The 20,928-nt window shown below is 34.6% G+C and overlaps 2 protein-coding genes across 5 annotated transcripts in view; one reads left to right on the forward strand and one right to left on the reverse strand.

Annotated features, from left to right (window-relative positions):
* Window positions 1-5,212, forward strand: part of LOC583340 (transmembrane protein 135) — a 35,610-nt gene extending 30,398 nt beyond the window's left edge. For both annotated transcript variants that reach the window (XM_030995001.1, XM_030995002.1), the window contains exons 11-14: window positions 938-1,078; window positions 1,742-1,840; window positions 2,767-2,834; window positions 3,269-5,212. In XM_030995001.1, the coding sequence (XP_030850861.1) occupies window positions 938-1,078; window positions 1,742-1,840; window positions 2,767-2,834; window positions 3,269-3,395 (435 nt within the window). In that variant the 3' untranslated portion in view covers window positions 3,396-5,212. The remainder of the gene's footprint in view (window positions 1-937; window positions 1,079-1,741; window positions 1,841-2,766; window positions 2,835-3,268) is intronic.
* A 4,664-nt stretch (window positions 5,213-9,876) lies between these two features.
* LOC115928244 (rab-like protein 3) lies at window positions 9,877-19,411 on the reverse strand. 3 transcript variants are annotated; one of them, XM_030995267.1, is made up of 8 exons: window positions 19,260-19,411; window positions 17,773-17,864; window positions 17,148-17,265; window positions 16,617-16,734; window positions 15,060-15,207; window positions 14,410-14,481; window positions 11,785-11,823; window positions 9,877-9,979 (listed from the first exon to the last, which is right to left on the reverse strand). In XM_030995267.1, exons 1-8 carry the CDS (start codon window positions 19,309-19,311, stop codon window positions 9,911-9,913), a joined length of 708 nt encoding a protein of 235 aa, XP_030851127.1. In that variant the 5' UTR covers window positions 19,312-19,411; the 3' UTR covers window positions 9,877-9,910. The 3 variants fall into 3 exon arrangements, with proteins under 3 accessions (XP_030851127.1, XP_030851128.1, XP_030851129.1); XM_030995269.1 differs by having other exon boundaries at window positions 9,888-9,979; window positions 11,733-11,823; XM_030995268.1 differs by lacking the exon at window positions 11,785-11,823 and having other exon boundaries at window positions 9,880-9,979.
* Between the last annotated feature and the right edge of the window lie 1,517 nt (window positions 19,412-20,928).

Below are 20,928 nucleotides of genomic sequence, written 5' to 3' on the forward strand. Positions count from 1 at the left end.
AATAATAATAATAATACAATAATACAAATGACAATAAAAATGACTTATGTATTTATTATCATTTTAAGATTTACTATGAAATAATCATTGATATTAAATAATTCAGCTTCATATTTTGTAAAATGGAATCTGATATTACCTCTTAAACCACCATATATACCGTGGCTTACATATATATTACCTCATTTATTGTATGTTTATCATATGTGTATGTTTATCACTGTCATGTAATATTTCATTTATATATCTGTATCGCAATACTCTGTAACCAGTGGAAAACAAATTTCCTGAAAAGGACAATAAACTATTATACTTATACTTATACTTATACTTCTTCTTCTGATAAAGTCTGCCTCCTTCAATTGACTGAAGATTCTTGCAAACTATGTGCGTGTGTGTGTGTGTGTGTGTGTGTGTATGAACCGCAATTTACGTCCATTTGAGTGATATTTACATTATGATACAATTTATTTACAAATATTTACATGTACAAGCAGCATGTATAGGATGGAGGAAGACTAGCAGTTTTAGCATTTTTCAGTCCAGTATTAATACTGTTGATCATACACAAACTATTTTGTCCATCCTTGGTAAAACTATCTTTATCTGAGAGCAAGATACAATGTATGTCATGGTCTTTCTACAACTACCATAGATCAATAGGACAATTGATTTAAAATTATCTTAGTGAAGTGAAACCATTCACTTGAAATGCTTTCTAATGCAGATCTTGCTGTCTTATTAACAATATGAATAGAGATTTTGATAGAACAAAGTATGTATGAAATGGTCAGGACTTGTCAAAAATATTGAGCAATTATTCAAACTTTCAATCCAAAAATCGAAAGCGAAGTTAGTAAACCATTCTTCCACCAATTACTTTTGCCTTCTTGCACTTCAGTGTTTTGAATTGCTTCTTGTCTTGTTGATATTATAGAGCATCAGTTGTCTACTGCGTAGGCTACGGAACAAAGACAACCCCATCCATGGACTTCTAGCAGGTTTCATAGCTGGACTATCAGCCATGTTCTATAGGAGCAAGACACTCTCGCTCTATCTCACATCTAAGGCTGCTGAGGTAAGCTGGATTTCCACTTCACTTTATGGTATTTACTTGGCTCAGAAATAGTATACAAATATACACTGTCTTGAGAGGTTCTGGTTTAAACTATGGGCATGTGGTGACTCCAATAGTACTATTGGAGTCACTAAGGCCCATAGTTTTTACCAGTACCTAAAAAAGAAGGTAGGCTATTTGTTTTATATCCTACATCAAAAATTCAAGCAGAATAACTCACTCAGTGAATAACTCACTGACTGTGGCTCAGCATGGATTGCACCGCGTGAGCAGTTTAACACCAAATAGTACTCTTTCAGAGCAAGCTTAAAATGGTTGAAATATTTCTGTTCATGTGATGACCTCTCAACCAATCAAAAACCAATAAGTTGTTGATGCAGGATATTATTGAGAATAATTTCAGTCTCGAAATCTGTTAGTTCCAATTTTTTCACTTGATGGAAAAATTTAGAATTTGATACAAAACTTGTAATATCATAGGCCCTGTCATCTGGAGCACTTGAACATAACTTTGTGTCTGCTAGATACCTTAAAGGCTATGAACCTTTTATCCTAATTAACATGTAGAAAGTACTTTCACTTGTTTTTTCTTTCTTCTTTATATGCTGTATTGTCTATCAATCCTTATAATGATGCATTGTTAATATAATTGTTTTCTTCCAGAACGTCTTTTTCAAGCTTCAAGACTTGAAATACCTTCCCATCATTCCACACGGTGATGTCCTCCTTTATGCACTGACTACTTCCGTTGTCCTACAGGCAGTGAGTATTCTTCTTGATAATAGTTGAAGTTAAAGCCCCACTGTACTACTTGTAGCTACTTGCTCCCTCTATATAGAAAACAGTACCGAATCGGTGCATGTTGGTCCTCCGTGATCCTCTTTTTCTTATGTTAATTGAGAGCTGAGTTGATGAGATAGCCACCTTTCAGTGAGCACCCTGGGTGGTCTAATCCCTCCTAGCCAAACTAGTGAAGACGGTCTTTAAAAACCCTATCCAATGAAAAAATAACTTCATATCAATAAAAAGCTGAATAAATATATATAAAGGAATAACAAAGTATTTCCTTTTAGTAGTGCACAAAAGCAAATTGAAACATGACATCTGTTTCATTTTTCACTTACGACATGGTCTTTAACAGGTAAACCGTATGGTTTATATTTAACTTATTCAGTTAATAAACCTGACCCTGGATCTAAAGGAAAACTCAGACCTCAGACTAACCTCCTTTGTTAAAACTGAATAAAAGCTTAAGCCCAGTGTCTGTTTGAAATTTTTGGAAGAATGCAGGCCTGTGAGTCCAACAGAGTATATACATCTTTATAGTTAGTCCAACATTTGGTAGATTGTGTAAACATTTGTGAAAGTATCATTCTGGTACATCATTGAATATCCCATTTTTTACCACTAGTAGAGTTTTTCATGACCTTGTAATTTGAATATTACATATCCATAGATAAGATGAAAATAAATAGTCATACATGTTTGCCCTCATGGTGACCATGTGGTGGGAATGCTCCCAGGGAGTGGAGATGGTGCACATTGTGTGCGTAAATGAATCTGATGGCAGGGTTAGTTATACTATCTGTTTGGTGCTTAGAGACAATATTTCCTACAAGGAGCTGTGTAAATCCTGCCTTATCATTATATTTCTTCGATGTCATCTATATGTGTTCTATTCCTCTCAGGCCGTCTTTGAACCTCATCAAATCAGACCGGCTTATTGGAAGTTCCTTTGTGGTCTGACAGGGAACAAGTAAGAATTGATTTTTTCCCCTTCTTTTTGCTTCTTCTTCCTCCTTCATTCTATGTAGCTACATACTTAATCTTAGCAAGTCCCATGGCCCCATAGCATACACAAAAGACAGGGATGACATTTTAAAGGATATGTTCTGGCTGTGATTTATAACTTATTGTAGTACATATACATGTAGTATTCCTAGGATTTTTCAGGTGACTTGTAAGGGTCTCCTGTCAGGCTATGTGAGTAAATCCAGTTTGCACAGGAGCCCTATATCACCCATCTCCCCCCTCCCCCAACCTCTACCCACTTTAAATTTAAACCAACTTTTTTTGAGCTGGTTCTTTCGAAGTTTGGCACACTCTCTATGTATCAAAACACTGGATTGGCAACTGTCAGATACAATATCAATCATTTACAAAGTTTATTTTTTCATTGATTCATTCTAGATTTGCCTTGATGAACCGTAAGCTGTTGGACGTCAGTGGAACGCAAGCCTCCAAGCTCTACCCAGACTACTGGCCACAGTACGATACAAGGTTCACTCCTAATCTACAGGCTGCTGGTCTAGTATGAGCCTCCAATCTTGAGCCAAAATCTGTGGTCTAAATTGAAACCATGGTCTAGATCTTGCTTAAAGCCCCGGTGTACTACTTGTAGCTACTTGCACCCTCTATATAGCAAACAATGCCTGATTGGTGTCTGTTGGTCCTCCATAATCCTCTTTTTCACATGTTAATTGAGAGCTGATTTGATGAGCTAACCACCTGTCAGTGACCTTGCTGGGAGGTCTTATTGCCCTGGCCAAACTAGTGCAGACAGGCTTTTAATTGAAACCATGGTCTAGATCTTGCTTAAAATTAAGTTGGATTAAAGCAAGTGTAAATGAGCGCATATTGCCTGTGTATTGTGCCTCATGTATGAATTTATGTCTTTGGATTACCCACTGATGTAGCCCTACCGTCCAATGCTAATCATGTTTGGAACAACTCCTCTGATTTATCCAGGGCCATTGCTAGACCATCTTGAATAGGGTAGGGAGGTCAAGACCCCTTCCCTGATAATGCCCTTCATTTCTGACCCTTTGTAGCAATGCCCCTGCGGATACTAAATTCACCTGTGTTCACAAATACATTCAAGAAGCTTGGTTTAAAAAAATATTATTATTACCGTTAATTGGATAACACCTTTAAAACAATTAATTAAAATATTTCCAGAGAGTGCATTCAAAGGGAGTAAATATAGCGTAATATCATGATGGTTGAATTAAAAATGACTGGACAATAATTGTCCTTGGTGTTCCTGTATGGTATCTGTACATTGGCAAAATTTGATGCACAAACTCCATTACAGGTATATATACTGAAATTTGTTTCCATTTGTGTGTAGCAAGTTATGACATGCCTGCACCACATATCACTCTCATTCTGTTTTGATCTGTGAGTTTCCAAGATACTCCTCCATTCTGAATCGTCAGGTTTTGTTTTGCTTGTTAAATTCATTTTCTTGAATGCATTTGAGAATCGGTGAACTCCAAGGAGAGGAATTTCTTGTTTGTAATCCAGCTGGTAAGAATTTATGCAATATCATGTGCTTAAAGTAGAAATTGTGACAATCATTGTGAAATCTACCTTTTCTCTTTCTGTATGCAATGAATTATTACATGTTACTGTAAGGTGTGATGTGCTAAGACTGCCATCATTTAGGATGCATATTTATGTATAATGCTAGAGTCACATCACCTTTGCAGGAGAAAGAGGAAAAAAAAAAGGGGGGGGGGGGCTGTTATGAACATGACATGCCTGTTTCTATCTTCCAATACTGTAGGTGATAAGTGTACAACGTTATTGTGATGTTACAAAACCAAAAATCTTGTTTAAGAATATCATAGCATTACAAAACAAAAATCACTTAAATAGGCTACACCTTTTGGTGAAAAATTCTCACTTAATTATCAGTAGCCCTCAAGATTTTTTCTTTAAGAGTTGTCTATATGAATCATTAATTTTTGTTGATGAGCAATTATGTTATCTTTGTAAATAAGAAATACTATAACTGAAATGAAGTGTGTGCTGTATGTGATATTCTCTAAAATCTAGATATTGAATTGTTCTGATATGGTGATAATGAAGAATTATAAAAGAAAAGCAGTGTTTGCTGGTGCTTGTACTAAAACAATGAATTATGGTGTGTGTTGAAATGTAGCACATACCTGCATTAAAATTGACATGACTTATTAGATCAAAATAATTTGTGTACCATCATAATGGAGGAAATTCTTTTTGTTAGCCCTTAATAAGATAGATTTATATTGAATGGGCTATCACAGTAGGATATCAAGACATGTGTGTTATATAAATAAAGTATTAATACTCTGTGAGTATACCAAAGTAGATTGTATACCAAACAGTATCATTCTTGAATGTATTTGTAGTTGCCAGAGAACCCCTTTTTCCCTTTTCTTGAACTTGACTAAACTTTGTCTTCTGATTTATGGAATGCTCATAAGCAACCTCTCTGTGCCATGCTAAAATATGCATTTCTGTATCAAAATATAATGATCAATATCTTATTGTAATAAAATTACAAAATAATGTACTTAACATCAAAATCTTATTTTGATGATTCTAAAAATAATATTATTCCACAAGGAGAACGCACAAAAGTGCACAAGATGTGTCCATTTTTGCATGCTGTTGCAAAAAGGGAAAGTTAAAATGCAAGTCTTTTATGTTGGCGATGATTGACAAGCAAAAATTATTTATCACTTATTTTATTTTTCCTTTTTGATCAGAGGGTTACTGAGGTAATCACCAGTTATCTGTATAAGATCTATGTATGTGTGGAATGAATAATGTAAATTTATGCATGACATATTTTATACTGATTGAACAATGGTTGCAAATAATGTACAGCATATACAAATTTGTACATATTAATTGCCATGAAATCATGACTTGTTTAATAAAAAGATATTTCAATAAATACAATCTTGTTTGTTGTTTTAGAATCTATTAATACATGTATGTATGTACATTTATGCAACAATTCAAAAGGAAAAGTAAATCGTGCATCAAAAATGTTGTATTTAAAAAGTTACAAAATATTACCAACATGTTTTCTGTACAGCTCAAGTGACTGAAATTTCTTTGATCTTTATTTAAAATCAGATTTAGCCTCGCCTGGTGAATTAATACAAAAATAATGTAATTTTTAGCAAGGCATGGCTAGCATAAAAATGCCACTTTTTGACAAAAATGGCAAGGGGTTAGCCCATCATTTTTGGCCCAAAATGCTAATTTTCAAATAAGCCTTTTTTCATATCATTTCATCTTTAGAAGGTGTCTATGACTCCTGTTCATTCAAAACATGTAATTGCAGACAATTTTATGAAACGTGGAAAATGCCCGTTTTTGACAAAAATGGCAAGGGGTTAACCCATCATTTTTGTCCAAAAATGACAAATTTTCAAAAAAGGCCTTTTTTCATATCTTTTCATCTCTAGAAGATGTCTATGACCCCTGTTTCTTCAAACTATGTTATTGCAGATAATTTTATGAAACCTTAATAATGCCCCTTTTTGAAAAAAATGCCCGTTTTTGTCCAAAAATGACAATTTTCAAAAAGGCCCTTTTTCATATCTTTTCATCTTTAAACAGTGTCTACGGCCACTGTTCACTAAAAACTCATTATTGCAGATAATTTCATGATACCTAGAAATTGCGCCTTTTTGACAAAAATCGCAAGGGGTTAGCCCATTATATTTGGCCCAAAATGACAAATTTTCAAAATGGCCTATTTACTTATCTTTTCATCTCTAGAAGGTGTCTATGACCCCTGTTTATTCAAACTATTTTGTTGCAGACAATTTCATGAAACATAGAAAAATCCCCTTTTTGACAAAAAAGGTAAGGGGTTATGAATGCCCATCATTTTTGTCAAAAAATGACAAATTTTCAAAAAGGCCTTTTACATATCTTTTCATCTTTAGAAGGTGTCTATGACCCCTGTTCACTAAAAACATATTATTGCAGATAATTTTATGAAACGTGGAAAATGCACCTTTTTGACAAAAATGGCAAGAGGTTAACCCATCATTTTTGTCCAAATACGACAAATTGTCAAAAGGGCCTTTTTTCATATCTTTTCATCTTTAAAAAGTGTCTATGACCTCTGTTCATTCAAAACATGTTATTGTAGATAATTTCATGAAACGTGGAAAATGACAAAGATGGCAAGGGGTTACAAATTATCAACAAATTTTTTTTTATATATCTTTTCATCTTTAAAAAGTGTCTACGACCACTGTTCACTAAAAACTCGTTATTGCAGATAATTTCATGAAACATGGAAAATGCACCTTCTTGACAATGGCCCATCATTTTCAAAAAGGCCTATTTTCTGATCTTTTCATCTCTAGAAGGTGTCTATGACCCCTGTTTATCCAAACTATGTTATTGCAGAAAATTTCATGAAACATAGAAAATGCCCCTTAAATTTTTGACAAAAATGTCAAGGAGGTTAACCCATCATTTTTGTCCAAATACGACAAATTTTCAAAAAGGCCTTTTTTTCATATCTTTTCATCTTTAGAAAGTGTCTACGACCCCTGTTCATTCAAAACATGTAATTGGAGATAATTTCATGAAACCTAGAAAATGCGCCTTTTAGACAAAAAATGCAAGGATTAGCCAATCATTTTTGCCCAAGAATGACAAATTTTCAAATAAGCCTTTTTTCATATCTTTTCATATTTAAAAGGTGTCTATGACCCCTGTTCATTCAAAACATGTAATTGCAGATAATTTCATGAAACCTAGAAAATGTGCCTTTTTGACAAAAATGGGAAGGGGTTTTTGGCCAAAAATGACAAATTTTATAAAAGCCCTTTTTTCATATCTTTTCATCTTTAGAAAGTGTCTACGACCACTTTACACTCAAAACTTGTTATTGCAGATAATTTCATGAAACCTAGAAAAAGCGCCTTTTAGACAAAAATGGCAAGGGGTTTTTGGCCAGAAAAGACACATTTTCAAATAAGCCCTTTTTCATATCTTTTCATCTTTAAAAGGTGTCTATGACCCCTGTTTATTCAAAACATATAATTGCAGAAAATTTCATGAAACATGGAAAATGCCCCTTTTTGACAAAAATAGCTTTCCCATAATTTTTGTCCAAAAATGACAAAAAAGGCCCTAGACTATTTCATATCTTTTCATCTTTAACAAGTGTCTACGACCACTGTTCACTAAAAACTTGACATTGCAGATAATTTCATGAAACCTAGAAATTGCGCCTTTTCAACAAATATGTCAAGGGGATAACCGATCACTATATTTGGCCATCTTTAAAAAGACCCCTGTTCATTATTCAAGCTATGTAATTGCAGAATATTTCATGAAATGTGGAAAACAAATAATGTACAGCATATACAAATTTGTACATATTAATTGCCATGAAATCATGACTTGTTTAATAAAAAGATATTTCAATAAATATAATCTTGTTCGTTGTTTTAGAATCTATTAATATGTATGTACATTTATGCAACAATTCAAAAGGAAAAGAAAATCTTGTATCACAAATTTTGTATTTTAAATGTTTTAAATTTAAAAAATATTACTACCATGTTTCTTGTACAGCATAAGTGTCTGAAATTTCTTTGCTCTTTACTAAAAAATAAGATTTATCTGAATTAATTAAAAAATAATGTAATCTTGAACAATACAGTAAAGGCGAGGCTAGCTAACATTTTGCTACATACATACATAAATTACACGTCAGCAGACATAATTACCCCCTCCCCCCCTTGTCAAAGGTAACAAACCATGCCCAAAACAGTCTACATTACAAAAAGATCCTTAATCTTTACTCCAAATCAACTCAAATAATAGAAATCTGTATTGTTCTATGAAAAGAAAACCAAGAAGAGACCTACACGATGCAGTTATTTATGAGTACCGGTATCAAAATATGAGAAAATGGATTTTTGGAAAGGCAGAACTACTTGAAGTACATGCTACATGAGCTCTGGGTTACTAATATAAGTCTTAAAGGTAAAAACCAGTTTTGAAAACGCCCCCCTCTCAAAAAATGAAAAGGAAGCTCTTATTACCAATCATGTGATAGAATATGTTTTGACTAATACATGATGATACAAAGTTTGCTGGGAAACCGCCTATTGATATATTTGGTAAATTATTATATCTATCCGGTCTGGATAGATATCACATAGTCCCATATACATCTTTCTGTGTACAGTGCTTGTAACTTGACCAAGAATGGGTCAAAGTTCTTATCATTTTGATGATTCCAGAACCTTGCAGTACACACCAATACTTAAATGCTAGATGATCAACCTTTTCTGATCGATTCCACAACGTTTCTTTCACAATGCAATCGCATGACCAGAACTGGTCTATACATGTACCTATAAGCTACATTGTAAGATCGTGATTTTCATCTCAGTAATATTATTTATTTTCACTTAGCAAAATATCAAGTCTTGATTGACATCTTCAATGGAATGTGAAATGCTATGGAGAAACAATTAAACAAACAAATTTCCAACTGCACAACACATGTCCTTGTATGTTTCAGGGTGTTTTGAATACCATATGCAAATAATTGGTATATGTAGTAACGTAGAGCGAAAATTGGCAAAGATTGCCTCATCAGATACATACACACACATTTCCATAATTTTGTTTCTTTGCAATTTAAATCAATGCTACATACAACAGGTATATATGAACATACAGCATGCTGTATTTCATAATGTAGGCCGCCCTTGGAAACATTGTTGCCTTGGAAATATTGTTGTGCAAATGTGTCTGTGGTACAGTGCGAGTCACAGATGGAGCAGAACTTCTCGGCTAAATGTTTGTCAGCGTAACGATCCTAACCTGTTGACCACCGAATCGGTCATTCCCCAGGACTTGATACAGAAACCAACCATATTCCATCAGCAATGGGTCAAATGAATCGTGTCATAAATTGTTAAGATGACTTTCAGATTTGAGTCTCTCCATACAGCTACAGTGTATGCTACTGTCCGAACAAAATGATTGTACTAACACATGATTGGTCAGCTAGTCTGCATGAAGGCTCTTCATATTCTGCGATGTACTAATACGTCTCCTCTCCTGAGTAGAAGTAGCCTGGAAGAAAGAGAACGAAGAACATTACAATAAAAACCTTTCCAATAATCTTCTTTCATCACTAATATGGAAATCGAACAATAACAAAAACAACAAACCAATATAAAATTGTACAAGAGACATATCTATATATGACAGTATTGTGAAGCGATTGGAGCATGCACATAAAATATTTCCTCTACAACCAAAATGACTTAAAATGTAAAACGAGTTGAAATGGATAAGGTATACTGCTCTATTTTGAAGAAAAAAAAGGGAAGCAAATTTCAGCCCTTTGCTCATAAAAACAAGCATATACAAACAAGCAAACAGACGGAACAAAAGTAATATGTGCATTCTTAAAACAGGGTTTGTGTACCACTAACAACCATAATTTCAGCTATTTTGCCACCAAGTTTTGGCACATCAGTAATTTTTAATGTCTAACAGGGCAGTATCATAATATACACAGATGTCACAAAGGAAAAAGAAGCCAGCCAACCTCAGGGCCTAACACAAAGTCAATCTACAGAAGTACATGTACAAGCAAACATTGCCATTACATAATGCCTCGTTGACACTTGCCCGCATTTTGGTCCCGCACTGCCCCGCTTTGTAGCGTGCCAATGCGTGCCAATTAGTGGCACGCAGCGGCACACATGGTCACGTCTACTTTACGAATAGTTCACGCAATGCGTAACCACCAGGACACGTATTCGTAGACTATGCGCATGGCATGCGCTAATTTTGCGCAAATTAGTTGTTAACTAGTCGTGAACATGCGTGCCACTAGGCCATCGGACACGCATCAGCGCGCACTGGCACGACTAGGCAACGCATAGGGTGCGCATAGTTCACGAGGTGTTCATGAACATTGCCAAACAAAATTTGTTGTGCCAAAACTTTGAACATTTTGAAAATGTATTTCACGCACGGCCTGCATCCGCCCGCATCCTCCCGCAAGCTACCACAAATACTTCCCGCATTGACACGCAAGAGTATGTGTCTATGCGTAAACTATGCGCAAACCAAAATGCGGGCAAGTGTCACCGGGGCATAAGACATCAAAAGCTCAGAACTGGTCACTCAGTATAGAGTATCGAAGTGCGAACGTCATATTCACTCGTTGTTCAGGTTACTGGTTCCAAACAACGGATCCCTCTCATGAGGTTCACAGCGACATCATTCAAGCAACGGGCTGGAGCAGGCAATGTTTGGAGCTGGTGTTATCACCACGCCATTGTTTAGTCCAAAATTGTTTGGAACCAGCAACCTTGACAACTTGGCTAATATGATGTCATACTTCGATACTCCATAGATCGTTTGTTGTTAAAATGACAGGCTAAGTATGTGATATAAATAACTACAACGCAATTTTCATCTGAGCACATGCTGTATATGTGTAACTCCTCTTTTCACTCCCTGGAAGTGAAAATCATCTATCCTTCTCTGTGGCACTTTTTCAACTTTGATACATATTTACCAAATTGGGAATATGTTAGGTGAGTATAGGGTGGGCAATATAACATAGCATGTGTGACTAACTGTATAGGCATTGGTTATGGTCAGCAGTTGATTACACACCAAATACAAACCAGGGAATAGTGCATGTGAGTCAAGGGTAGGGAGCGACTATTGTATTCACTATACTAGGTGTACAGTGCATCAATTAGCAGCAGTTCAATTTTTATGACCCTGGAAATATTGTTAGGTATTTGTTAGGAAAGAGTAGAGCTATTCCATCTTTTCACCATGACATATATATTTGACTTACACAGCCTACTATGCATGGATTATGATCAGCAGTTGTATAAATATTCACCAACCTGGGACATGTCACGTGGGAAGTATCTCCTCTCTATTACCTATAAAAACAATTAAAAATACAACAACAACGATTAAATTGGTTTAACCAGTCTCATGTGATTGGTGAGGTTAGTTATAAAAAAAAATTCAGTTTACACAAGCAAATTTATTACCGGTAACCTAAAATGTAGTATTTAAATTTATTTACTGAAATCACAAGAGGTTTTGTTGGGCGACTAGCTGAAGAATACCCATAAATGTATGTAGAAAATAATTTGAATTGCCCGATGCGATTTAAAGTACAGTGTATATGCATTATGAGGGGGTAAAAAAGGAAATTGAGGGAAATGTCTACCCATCTGATAAATCAACCCTCAAATCTTGTAGAAAGTTATTAATGAGTGATGAAACACCACACACCAGAAATGTAATATCAATTACAAAACACAATGAATAATCCATGTATATTTTTTTATTTTTTTATTATTTGTAATAAATGCATTAGGAATCACTGCACGCATACTGTATGTCAGAAGTCATGTTTTACCACTGCACAAAAGGTTGCATGTGTGAGTTTGTGATTTTGGCATGTATGATGGCATCCATAGGGTGGTCATCCTCTACAAACAATCAAATATCAATTAGAAAAAATCAACAAAATGCATGGAAACAGCCCGCCGAGGAATGCTGCCTCAATAAAAGTAGAAAATGATATCACAGTGGGAATATATGACAAGATCAGAATGTGTGAGACAAGGAGTGAAATCGGTGAGTTAAAAGGGATGATCAAAATGAATTATGATGAAGTTAATCGATTAAAATTTTTAAAAAAATGAACATATCAATGATTGCTAAAGCAGGATAAAAAAGGAAAATGAATGAAATATAAAAACCTGAATTTACCTGATATGGGTACTACAATAAGGATCGTGATGAAAACCAAAGAAATTCTAGATTTCCTTTATATTCATAACAAATCATATCTATGAAAAACAACAATTTTCAAGCATGTAACACATGAACATCTTCATCAAAACACAAGAACATCTTCATCAAAACATACGACTAGCTACCAAACAGTTGTAAATACTGTAACAAGCCATGTATATATTCATAACTAATATATTAACATATTCAAATGCTACATTCTCAGCCTTGGTCTAGTTCAAGTACATGCTTTCAAACAATTCATGTATTCATTTGGAATGCCTTTCAAACAAACTGATTAGCTCAACTATAATACAAACATAATCTTACTAATATATATCGTCATAAAACAAAAGTATTTTACAATATTCCAATCCTACATTAAATGCTACCATGCCTCGTTCATGTTTTTTTTCCTTCTAAGTCCACTTCATCAACTTCCAATACATGCTTTTACAAGGAGTAATTTTTTATTTTTAGAAAATGAATTACGGTACTCAAAAGGGATTAATTTCTAAACAAGTCAACAGGGGTAATATAAAAAACACACAAAGATGGTGAACGGTAACTGCTATGAAAACAAACAAATTGAATATTTAAACTTTGACCTTGCTACACACCTTTCTGGGACCGTCCTTGGCACTATGGCCGCAACGAAGAGATATTACCTTTAGGACAATAGAGGGAGTTCATGTTAGTATTACCAGAAAATGATAAAATACATGACAAGTACTGAGTCAGTTGGAGAAAAGTAACAACAAATTGTACTCACGAGATGTAAAGAAAGGAGAGAAGGTGTGACTAATCAAATATAAAAGAATCTGGAAATCATAAGAGGACATATCACCACCGAAGAAATTATTAAATGACATGAACCCCCCCCCCCCCTCCATGGGACATTCATACATCTATTACAGGTAGTAAACAATCATTTCAAAGCCAAGACGGTAATAAATTCATTAACTCAGAATTAATTTCGAAGTGTGCAAGTGTGCATCTATGAGTATGAAGACTAGACAACATGTACTTAAAAATCACTTTCACTTTTGATTTTATTGAAATTTGCAATTGAAATGTTTTGGGTGATAGGCCCTTATCAAACTTGTTAAGTTAGAGGGTCAAGTGCTCTTGAACATCTTTTTACTTTCCAGCTATGTGATAGCCATCAAATTATTATTTTAATGTGAATAGAGTCAGAGGGTTAGAGCTGATATGCATGCAATGTATAATGTACTGAAGATGAGCTTTAAATGTTTTGAAAAACTTAATGTTTTAGATGAGTAGATTGTCAAAATAATTATTCCTGAATTTAGCATGCAATGTTTGACATTAGAAGTGAGAAATATATGAATACAAATCTAACAAAAGCTGGAAAGGGGTCATCATTGAAAGACAAGAGAGAAAAAAGAAAATATATACATGGTATGTGTTTGTGAGATAGACAGATGGACAGCAACACACATGAAAGAGAGAGAGAGAGAGAGAGAGAGAGAGAGAGAGAGAGAGAAAGAGATAGAAAGAGAAAGAGACAGATAGAAAGGCAATAGAGGATGCAAAATTGCAAATACATGTAAGAGAAAGAATTAGAGTAACAGTACAAGAAAAGGGGGTAATGTGCTGTGCTGGAAGAAAGTTTTTAAAAAATAAACCATTTATTTACTTTTGTTGAGGATCGCATTCATTTACAGAACACTATATCGTTGACACCCCTCCTTTACCTTATCAAAGAAACGACTAAATTTGACAGCATTTGTTGTCCCTGGTGCTAAGTGCTTGGCATCTGTACAGTTCTAAAATGTATGAAAAATTGAAAGAAAGGGATATAATTACATAACTTTTTAAGGAATGCCCTCTTTAAGACACAGATATGGCGCGGTAAATCGCTGCAAATAAGCTACTTTGCTTTTAAAAAGCATGAAATTAATGGCAACTGGGCAAAACAGAGGAAAATTGACTGAGCTCTGTTTAATAAGATTCTGAAATGTGAAGCGTAATATACATTACGTCATTTAAAAAACCAACAAAAACCTGTGGTTTTGCTTCATTATATCTCTGAACGAGCCTTCAATGTAAAGATAACTATACAAGACACCGCTTTCAATATTTTCAAAATTCATGAATCTCTTTTCAACCTTTATTGATTTGCATGTAAAAAGAAACTAGAAATCAGACTAATTTATTTCTCTCGCAATTCAATACGTAAATATGGATATAATAATTAACAGTAAATACTGAACCTTTGAAATTCACATTTCTTTTCCTGGTAGATATGCCTTCATTATCAGTTGAAGAAAGATATATTTTCTCTAGATGAATATTACTAGAATATCATCAGAAAACCCAAACAAACAAGCAAATTGCTACTTACTAAATTGATTTCATCAGCTCCACATTCTTCTGCTATTGAAGATGATTGTAATTTGTTTTGTCTTTGTGTATCTAACTGATCTTTCTTCACTCCTACGACCAGTATGGGTGTATGGTGGCCTGCAAACTGTTCAGGATCATACTCACTCCTATTAAGCATTCAGTGAAGAAATGAGAAAAGAAAGAGAAAAGTGGAATTTGGTCTCAAATCTGATGAATCTTTTGTACACTTATTTTTGTATACTTATTTTTGTATAGATCTAGGAAACCTATTCAGAGGCACTTTATGAATATTACCCAGCTGATACGAGCTGATAAGAGGCATTAAATGTTTTACCAGAATTTTTCTACCAGGTCTCCATCGCTACAACTGGCTCAAGACAGACTAAAGGTAAAATATCTTCTCTTGGAGCATAATTACCAGACTCGGGTTTCAACCCTGTATCATAGATTTCTCTTCTTTGAAATTAAGCTAACCTGCCTTCAGAGCTGAACCATTTACACTTTCGCTCATATAGTTGGAATATTTTTGTTTTACCCAAATTAATGGAATTATTTAAAAAATAATTTAAAAATAATAGATCTAGATAATAGTATACATTCTCAGATTTTATTGAATAATAATTTGACAAATTATGGCTCAAGGCATGGGCACACAGAGGATTTTTTTATGTTTGGAACCGGGGTAAAATGCAATAAATTATTGAAAAATTATTGCATTTTCTGTTTTTTTAAATAATTTATGGAAACAGCCCCCTAACCTAGCCCCCGCTGCGTACAGTCATGGTTCAGTGACAAAGCAATGCCCTCGTAACTGTGAGGCCCCAGGATCAAAACCATGTCGATATGCTATATTAGTGCCCTTTTGTGGGGCATTAATCCTCATTACTGTCATTTATGACTTAAGGGTGTAGGTCCCCTATTTGATAAGCATAGAAGCATACACATGCTTTAGCAGTTTCGCAAAACACACATTTGCAAATTATTATTCAATAACATCTGAGAATGTATACTTTTATCTAGATCTATTATTTTTAAATTATTTTAAAAATAATTCCATAAATTGGGGTAAAACAAAAATATTCCACCTATATGAGTGACAGTGTATCTTAACACTTTCCTCTCACCTACCGAATATTATCACTTATTCAGGATTACATGTATCTCACATGCTTTGAAGAGCATATTTTCCCCACAATCGCAGAGGTGTTGTGGTCTACTGAATAAGTCACCAGACTGTGAACCACAGGGTACAGAGTCCAAATCCCTGCCACAGCACTGATGTCTTTTGGCAAGAAATTGAATTTGTCACACTTGACCAATGTGAGGTAAAAAGGTACCTGGCAGCAGTTAATTTGTTGAAATGCTAGAATGACATAATGGCAGCCATGCTAAAGCCAGGGTAATAATTGATAAAGTGTCAGCAGTGTCAAGTTTGACAAACAAGAACACACTATTCTGATTATTACTATTACAATCTGAACTATGTTATCATTAAAATTATACAAAAAATTCTTCCAGTTTGAAAGCTAAAGAAGTGAAAACCTGTGTAACTTACACACTTGTCCTATGTCTCTCAGACCCATTATTCTGTTCTCTCTGTAGGATCTCACTCAGCCACTTGCCAAGGTTTGCATGTGATTTCCGATTGGTTAGATCATGGACCAGAATGATACCTGTAACAAAACAGAAAATTTAACATCTCAGAAAAGATCTTTTCTAAAAGTAGTGCTTTTAATATACAGGTGTACGTGTAAAGTTGTTTCATGAATCTTTCTAATGTGTATGCCACATTTTTACATACTTGTAGAATGCTCCAAACAGATTACTGTAAAGTGGCTATTGCAATTAACTGGGCTAGCCAGACAACCTGCTTTACTTGAAGTAATTTCCAAATATCTAGAACGTATACATTTGTTGTACTGTAGTACTACACACGAGAAGAAGCAGGGCATAACATTACTTTTACCAAAATTTGATGCCCCAGTGAAAGAAAAAAGATCTCATAAATTCTGACTTTATCACTTTGTATAATTGGTTGTACTGAGCTATGGAGCATGTGAGGTTTGTATAGGGTTTATAAGCTCACCATTTAGTGCTGTGTAGAATATATGCCTGCTGTTAGCATGGTTAACAGACCCACCGATATCCCAGAATTCTACAAAGCATGTCTTCTGAGCGGGCGTTCCTTCCTTGTATTCATGGATCTGTGAATGAGAAACGTTAACCAATCACAACATTCCTTGCATTTATCAATCGGTCAAAACTAGATTATTAACAAATCAGAAGCGCTGTTGTAATCATCAGTCAAAACTAAAATATTAACCAATCAGAAAAGTTCTTGAAATCATGTGTCAAGTATAAAAAGAATGATAGATATCAACTACTGGTAATTACAAAAGGTAAGAATAGAAATCAGTCCCAGAGAACAATTGGGACAATCATATGCAACATGAAGAGCATTTATACTGCCAAAATGAGCTACATGTACAGAGATTGACATGTGTGCTTGTCATTATTACAATGATTCATGGATATAATCCCAAATTATGGATCTTATAGAGTTTCCTCATAACAGTTACATTTCCTCAACATTCAAGATTATCTGGTAATTTCATGAACAGAACCTAAAACAGTTGCTCAAAGTATCAAACTTGTTTTTCAAATAAGTTTGCACCAACATTATAAATGGTATTCTGGAACGTTTCACATACCTTTACATCTAGGGATGCACCTATAGTATATGAGGTATTCAGAATGGGTTGGCCATGACATATCAGATGAACTAGAGATGATTTGCCTACACCTGCAAAAAAGAAGAAGAAAGATTCAACATGAAATATGACTGATTGATATCGCTCACTAGTCTATAAATTTCTGACAACATACCTCTACAATTCTTCTTAATACACTAAGGGACAGTGCCTTGTATCCTCTTGAAAAGGCCATATATAAATACAATTATTATTATTGATACTATTATAACTCGGAGAGCAGTGTAAAAAAAGAATACAAATCTGAAATCTATAGGCCTAGGTTGGTCATCTTTGGTTTTATTTTTACTTTTTAATGGAGAGATCAAAATGGAATTGTGTGTAGGTGGTAGAAATATATAAAAATTGATGGCCCCTCTCACCCAATTATTTTTGCAACTGCCATAATCATGACATAAGTTCGCTAGTCACCAACAAGGTACTAGTGCTCGTACCCGAAAGTACAGATGAACTTCTAAGTGTTTTAGTACATGAAATCCCATTCTTCTATCTCCCTATCAAAAATGTTATTGACAAGATATTTGGTGCATGCGGTGATAATGTATACTCCGAATCTCTGATCCAAATTACAAATTGATGACATGGGCATGCCTTGTTCACTTGACTCGTTCCTAACACAGTATGAAGTGTTTCTTGCTGGATTTAGTCAGTGTTCTTATAAGTTTCATTAATTCATTTCTTCCATTAGCTTTGAAATCAAAATATTTTGGCAGTTTGTTGTGATAATCAGAGTCCAAGTTTGGGGCACTTGTACAGAAATCAGAAACGTATCCCAAATTTGACCTGTAACTCCGGCGTGGAGATACCCTACTAAAACATACCCAAAATGAAGTAAATATTCACTAAATGTCCAAATAAAGGTCATGAGTTAAAAGTCGTTAAGATTATTACGTTTTGTGTCAATTTTCTTGTTATTTTTGGAATATTTTTCGGATATTAAACATTGATATCAGTATACACTTTTTCACAGGTTTCACGGCAAACCGCTGCACAATACAAGTACATACCGATGGTGGGTTCCATGCCAGTGTGAAGTTATCAACCGTAACGTCTCAGATCCTCATTAGATCTAGGTCTACTTTAGTTTTTATTGAAGTTTTGTTTCATAATAAAAATAATATTTTTAAAATGGGGCAATCATTCGACAGATTCTTAAATCTATGAAAATTGAAGAAAAATTGGGATATTTATTTATCATCGACTTATGAGGTTATTTGACACATGCGCCGTCGACTTGTGAGAGGTCGATTGTAATTTGAATAAAACGTTTCCATGGCATTATTTCATTCACATGACTAATTTGGGTACAGATTCAAAATTTTCACCACACACATCCAACTCAACACACGGGACTGTTCACAAGATTGAAGAGACGCGTAACCACCACAAACATGCCTAAATTTACCTTTAATTCTATCATAACTTACCAGAGTCCCCCACAACAAGGATTTTAACCTTTTCGATGTCAATTGACGACATCGTGACTGTAATAACTTGACGTTTCAAGAAATGTTTTGCAAACACATGCGACGAGTAAAGACGACGGATTCGTGTTCTAGTGCAATAGTTCGATGAACTGTAGAAAAGGCCAGTACGTACCGTACGTATGACAAGCCAGTGCCATCGGTGAGAGGTTTTCAAGTGGGTGGGAGGGGAAGGGGGGGGGGGGGGGGGATGGAGGGGGTGGGGGAGGGGGGGATGGGGTGCTAGTATTAAAAAAAGGAAAAGGAAGAAGGAAAAGGAAGAAGGAAAAGGAAGAAAAAAAAACTAGAGATTTATAAATGGTCGAATTTACAAATAGTAAAAGAAAAAAAAAGAAAAAGAAAGAAAACAAAAGTGAAAGTTGTAAATATTCTCAACTAGAATGAATCGTTAACACACACAAATCAAGCCAACCCGCCCATTATTTGAAGTATCTTTTTTCAGTTGCTCCCCCTTCCCCTGCTGCCATCTTATCACTAATGTTGACTAGTTCAAAATTGACACATGACAACTCTGATCGTCTGAACATTCCAGCTCGAGGGGGGGGGGGGGTATACATTTCATACCAGTGATATCACAGAATTTTGTGTCCGTTATATTTTGCTTTATTTTGAAATTTGTCAGGTTTTTAATCAGGATGTTTTCTCTTAGACATTAGACTCTTCCTATTTGCATTCGAAAAATCGAACATGCCCTATTAATTTTCTTATGCTTCTTAATAATAATAATTATTTTTAAAAATCCATTATAACAGGTCGTATGACACATGCTTAGCTCAATCACTGATTAATCCATGGTTAATTTACTACCCAACCCCAACATAAAATCCAATGGAAGATCCAACCTTATATGATGCTATGTCTGATGGTAAAGTCTGGAGGAATTGTTGCAAGAGCAAGTAATGTTGGATCACAAAACACAAGAAGAAAAGTGAACAACAAAAATGAGTATGTTGTACATATCTGGCCCTCCTATGGCCAAGACATTTATTATTTTGAACAACAGAGAGTTGACTATAAAGATTAAATGTTTTTCACAATGGTAGACATGTAAAAATCAAGTAGAATTCATGTATAATTTGTACAGCTCTCTCACTTTTTATGTATTCTTCCACTGTACATACACTTCTATATCTTTGTGGAATTCAATTTCATACAGACAATAGTCGTTTGCTTAACAACATTTGAATATCACAGTGTGAACAAAGTAGATTACACTATTGCTATCATTTTCTTCCCACATGAATATTACAATGATTTGGTTATATACTGCAAAAAATGAAGACAATAAAGATGTATATATAAAATATAAAAGAGACATGTATTCCACCTAGAACTGATAGAATCACTCACATGTTGACTTTATACATGTAATATTGTTCTCAAATCTGCAAGGCATAGTCCTTTCGCTTGAAGGGATCCTAATTTCTCATCTGGTCAGAATTCAGAACCAATCAAACATTGCAAAGCATCCACACCCTGGGCCCCATAATAAATAGGAAACACAGGGATAACAAGGAACAAAATTGGAATAGTATTTTTCACATTATTCATTTACAGACCCTATTCATATATTTCATTCAATATGAATAAAAATATTGAAAAAAAATTGAAA

The sequence above is a fragment of the Strongylocentrotus purpuratus genome, unplaced genomic scaffold, assembly GCF_000002235.5.
Source record: "Strongylocentrotus purpuratus isolate Spur 01 unplaced genomic scaffold, Spur_5.0 spur5_scaffold_21, whole genome shotgun sequence".
Lineage (NCBI taxonomy): Eukaryota > Metazoa > Echinodermata > Echinoidea > Camarodonta > Strongylocentrotidae > Strongylocentrotus > Strongylocentrotus purpuratus.

Bases quoted from the DNA above. Each gene is read 5' to 3' on its own strand.
- LOC115928244 (XM_030995267.1), bottom strand. From the start codon at position 19,311: ATGTCGTCAATTGACATCGAAAAGGTTAAAATCCTTGTTGTGGGGGAC. The intron at 17,865-19,259 runs GTAAGTTATGAT...TCTTTTTTGCAG, and splicing joins CCTTGTTGTGGGGGACTCTG to GTGTAGGCAAATCATCTCTA. The intron at 14,482-15,059 runs GTAAGTAGCAAT...CATACATTTTAG, and splicing joins GAGCTGATGAAATCAATTTA to AACTGTACAGATGCCAAGCA.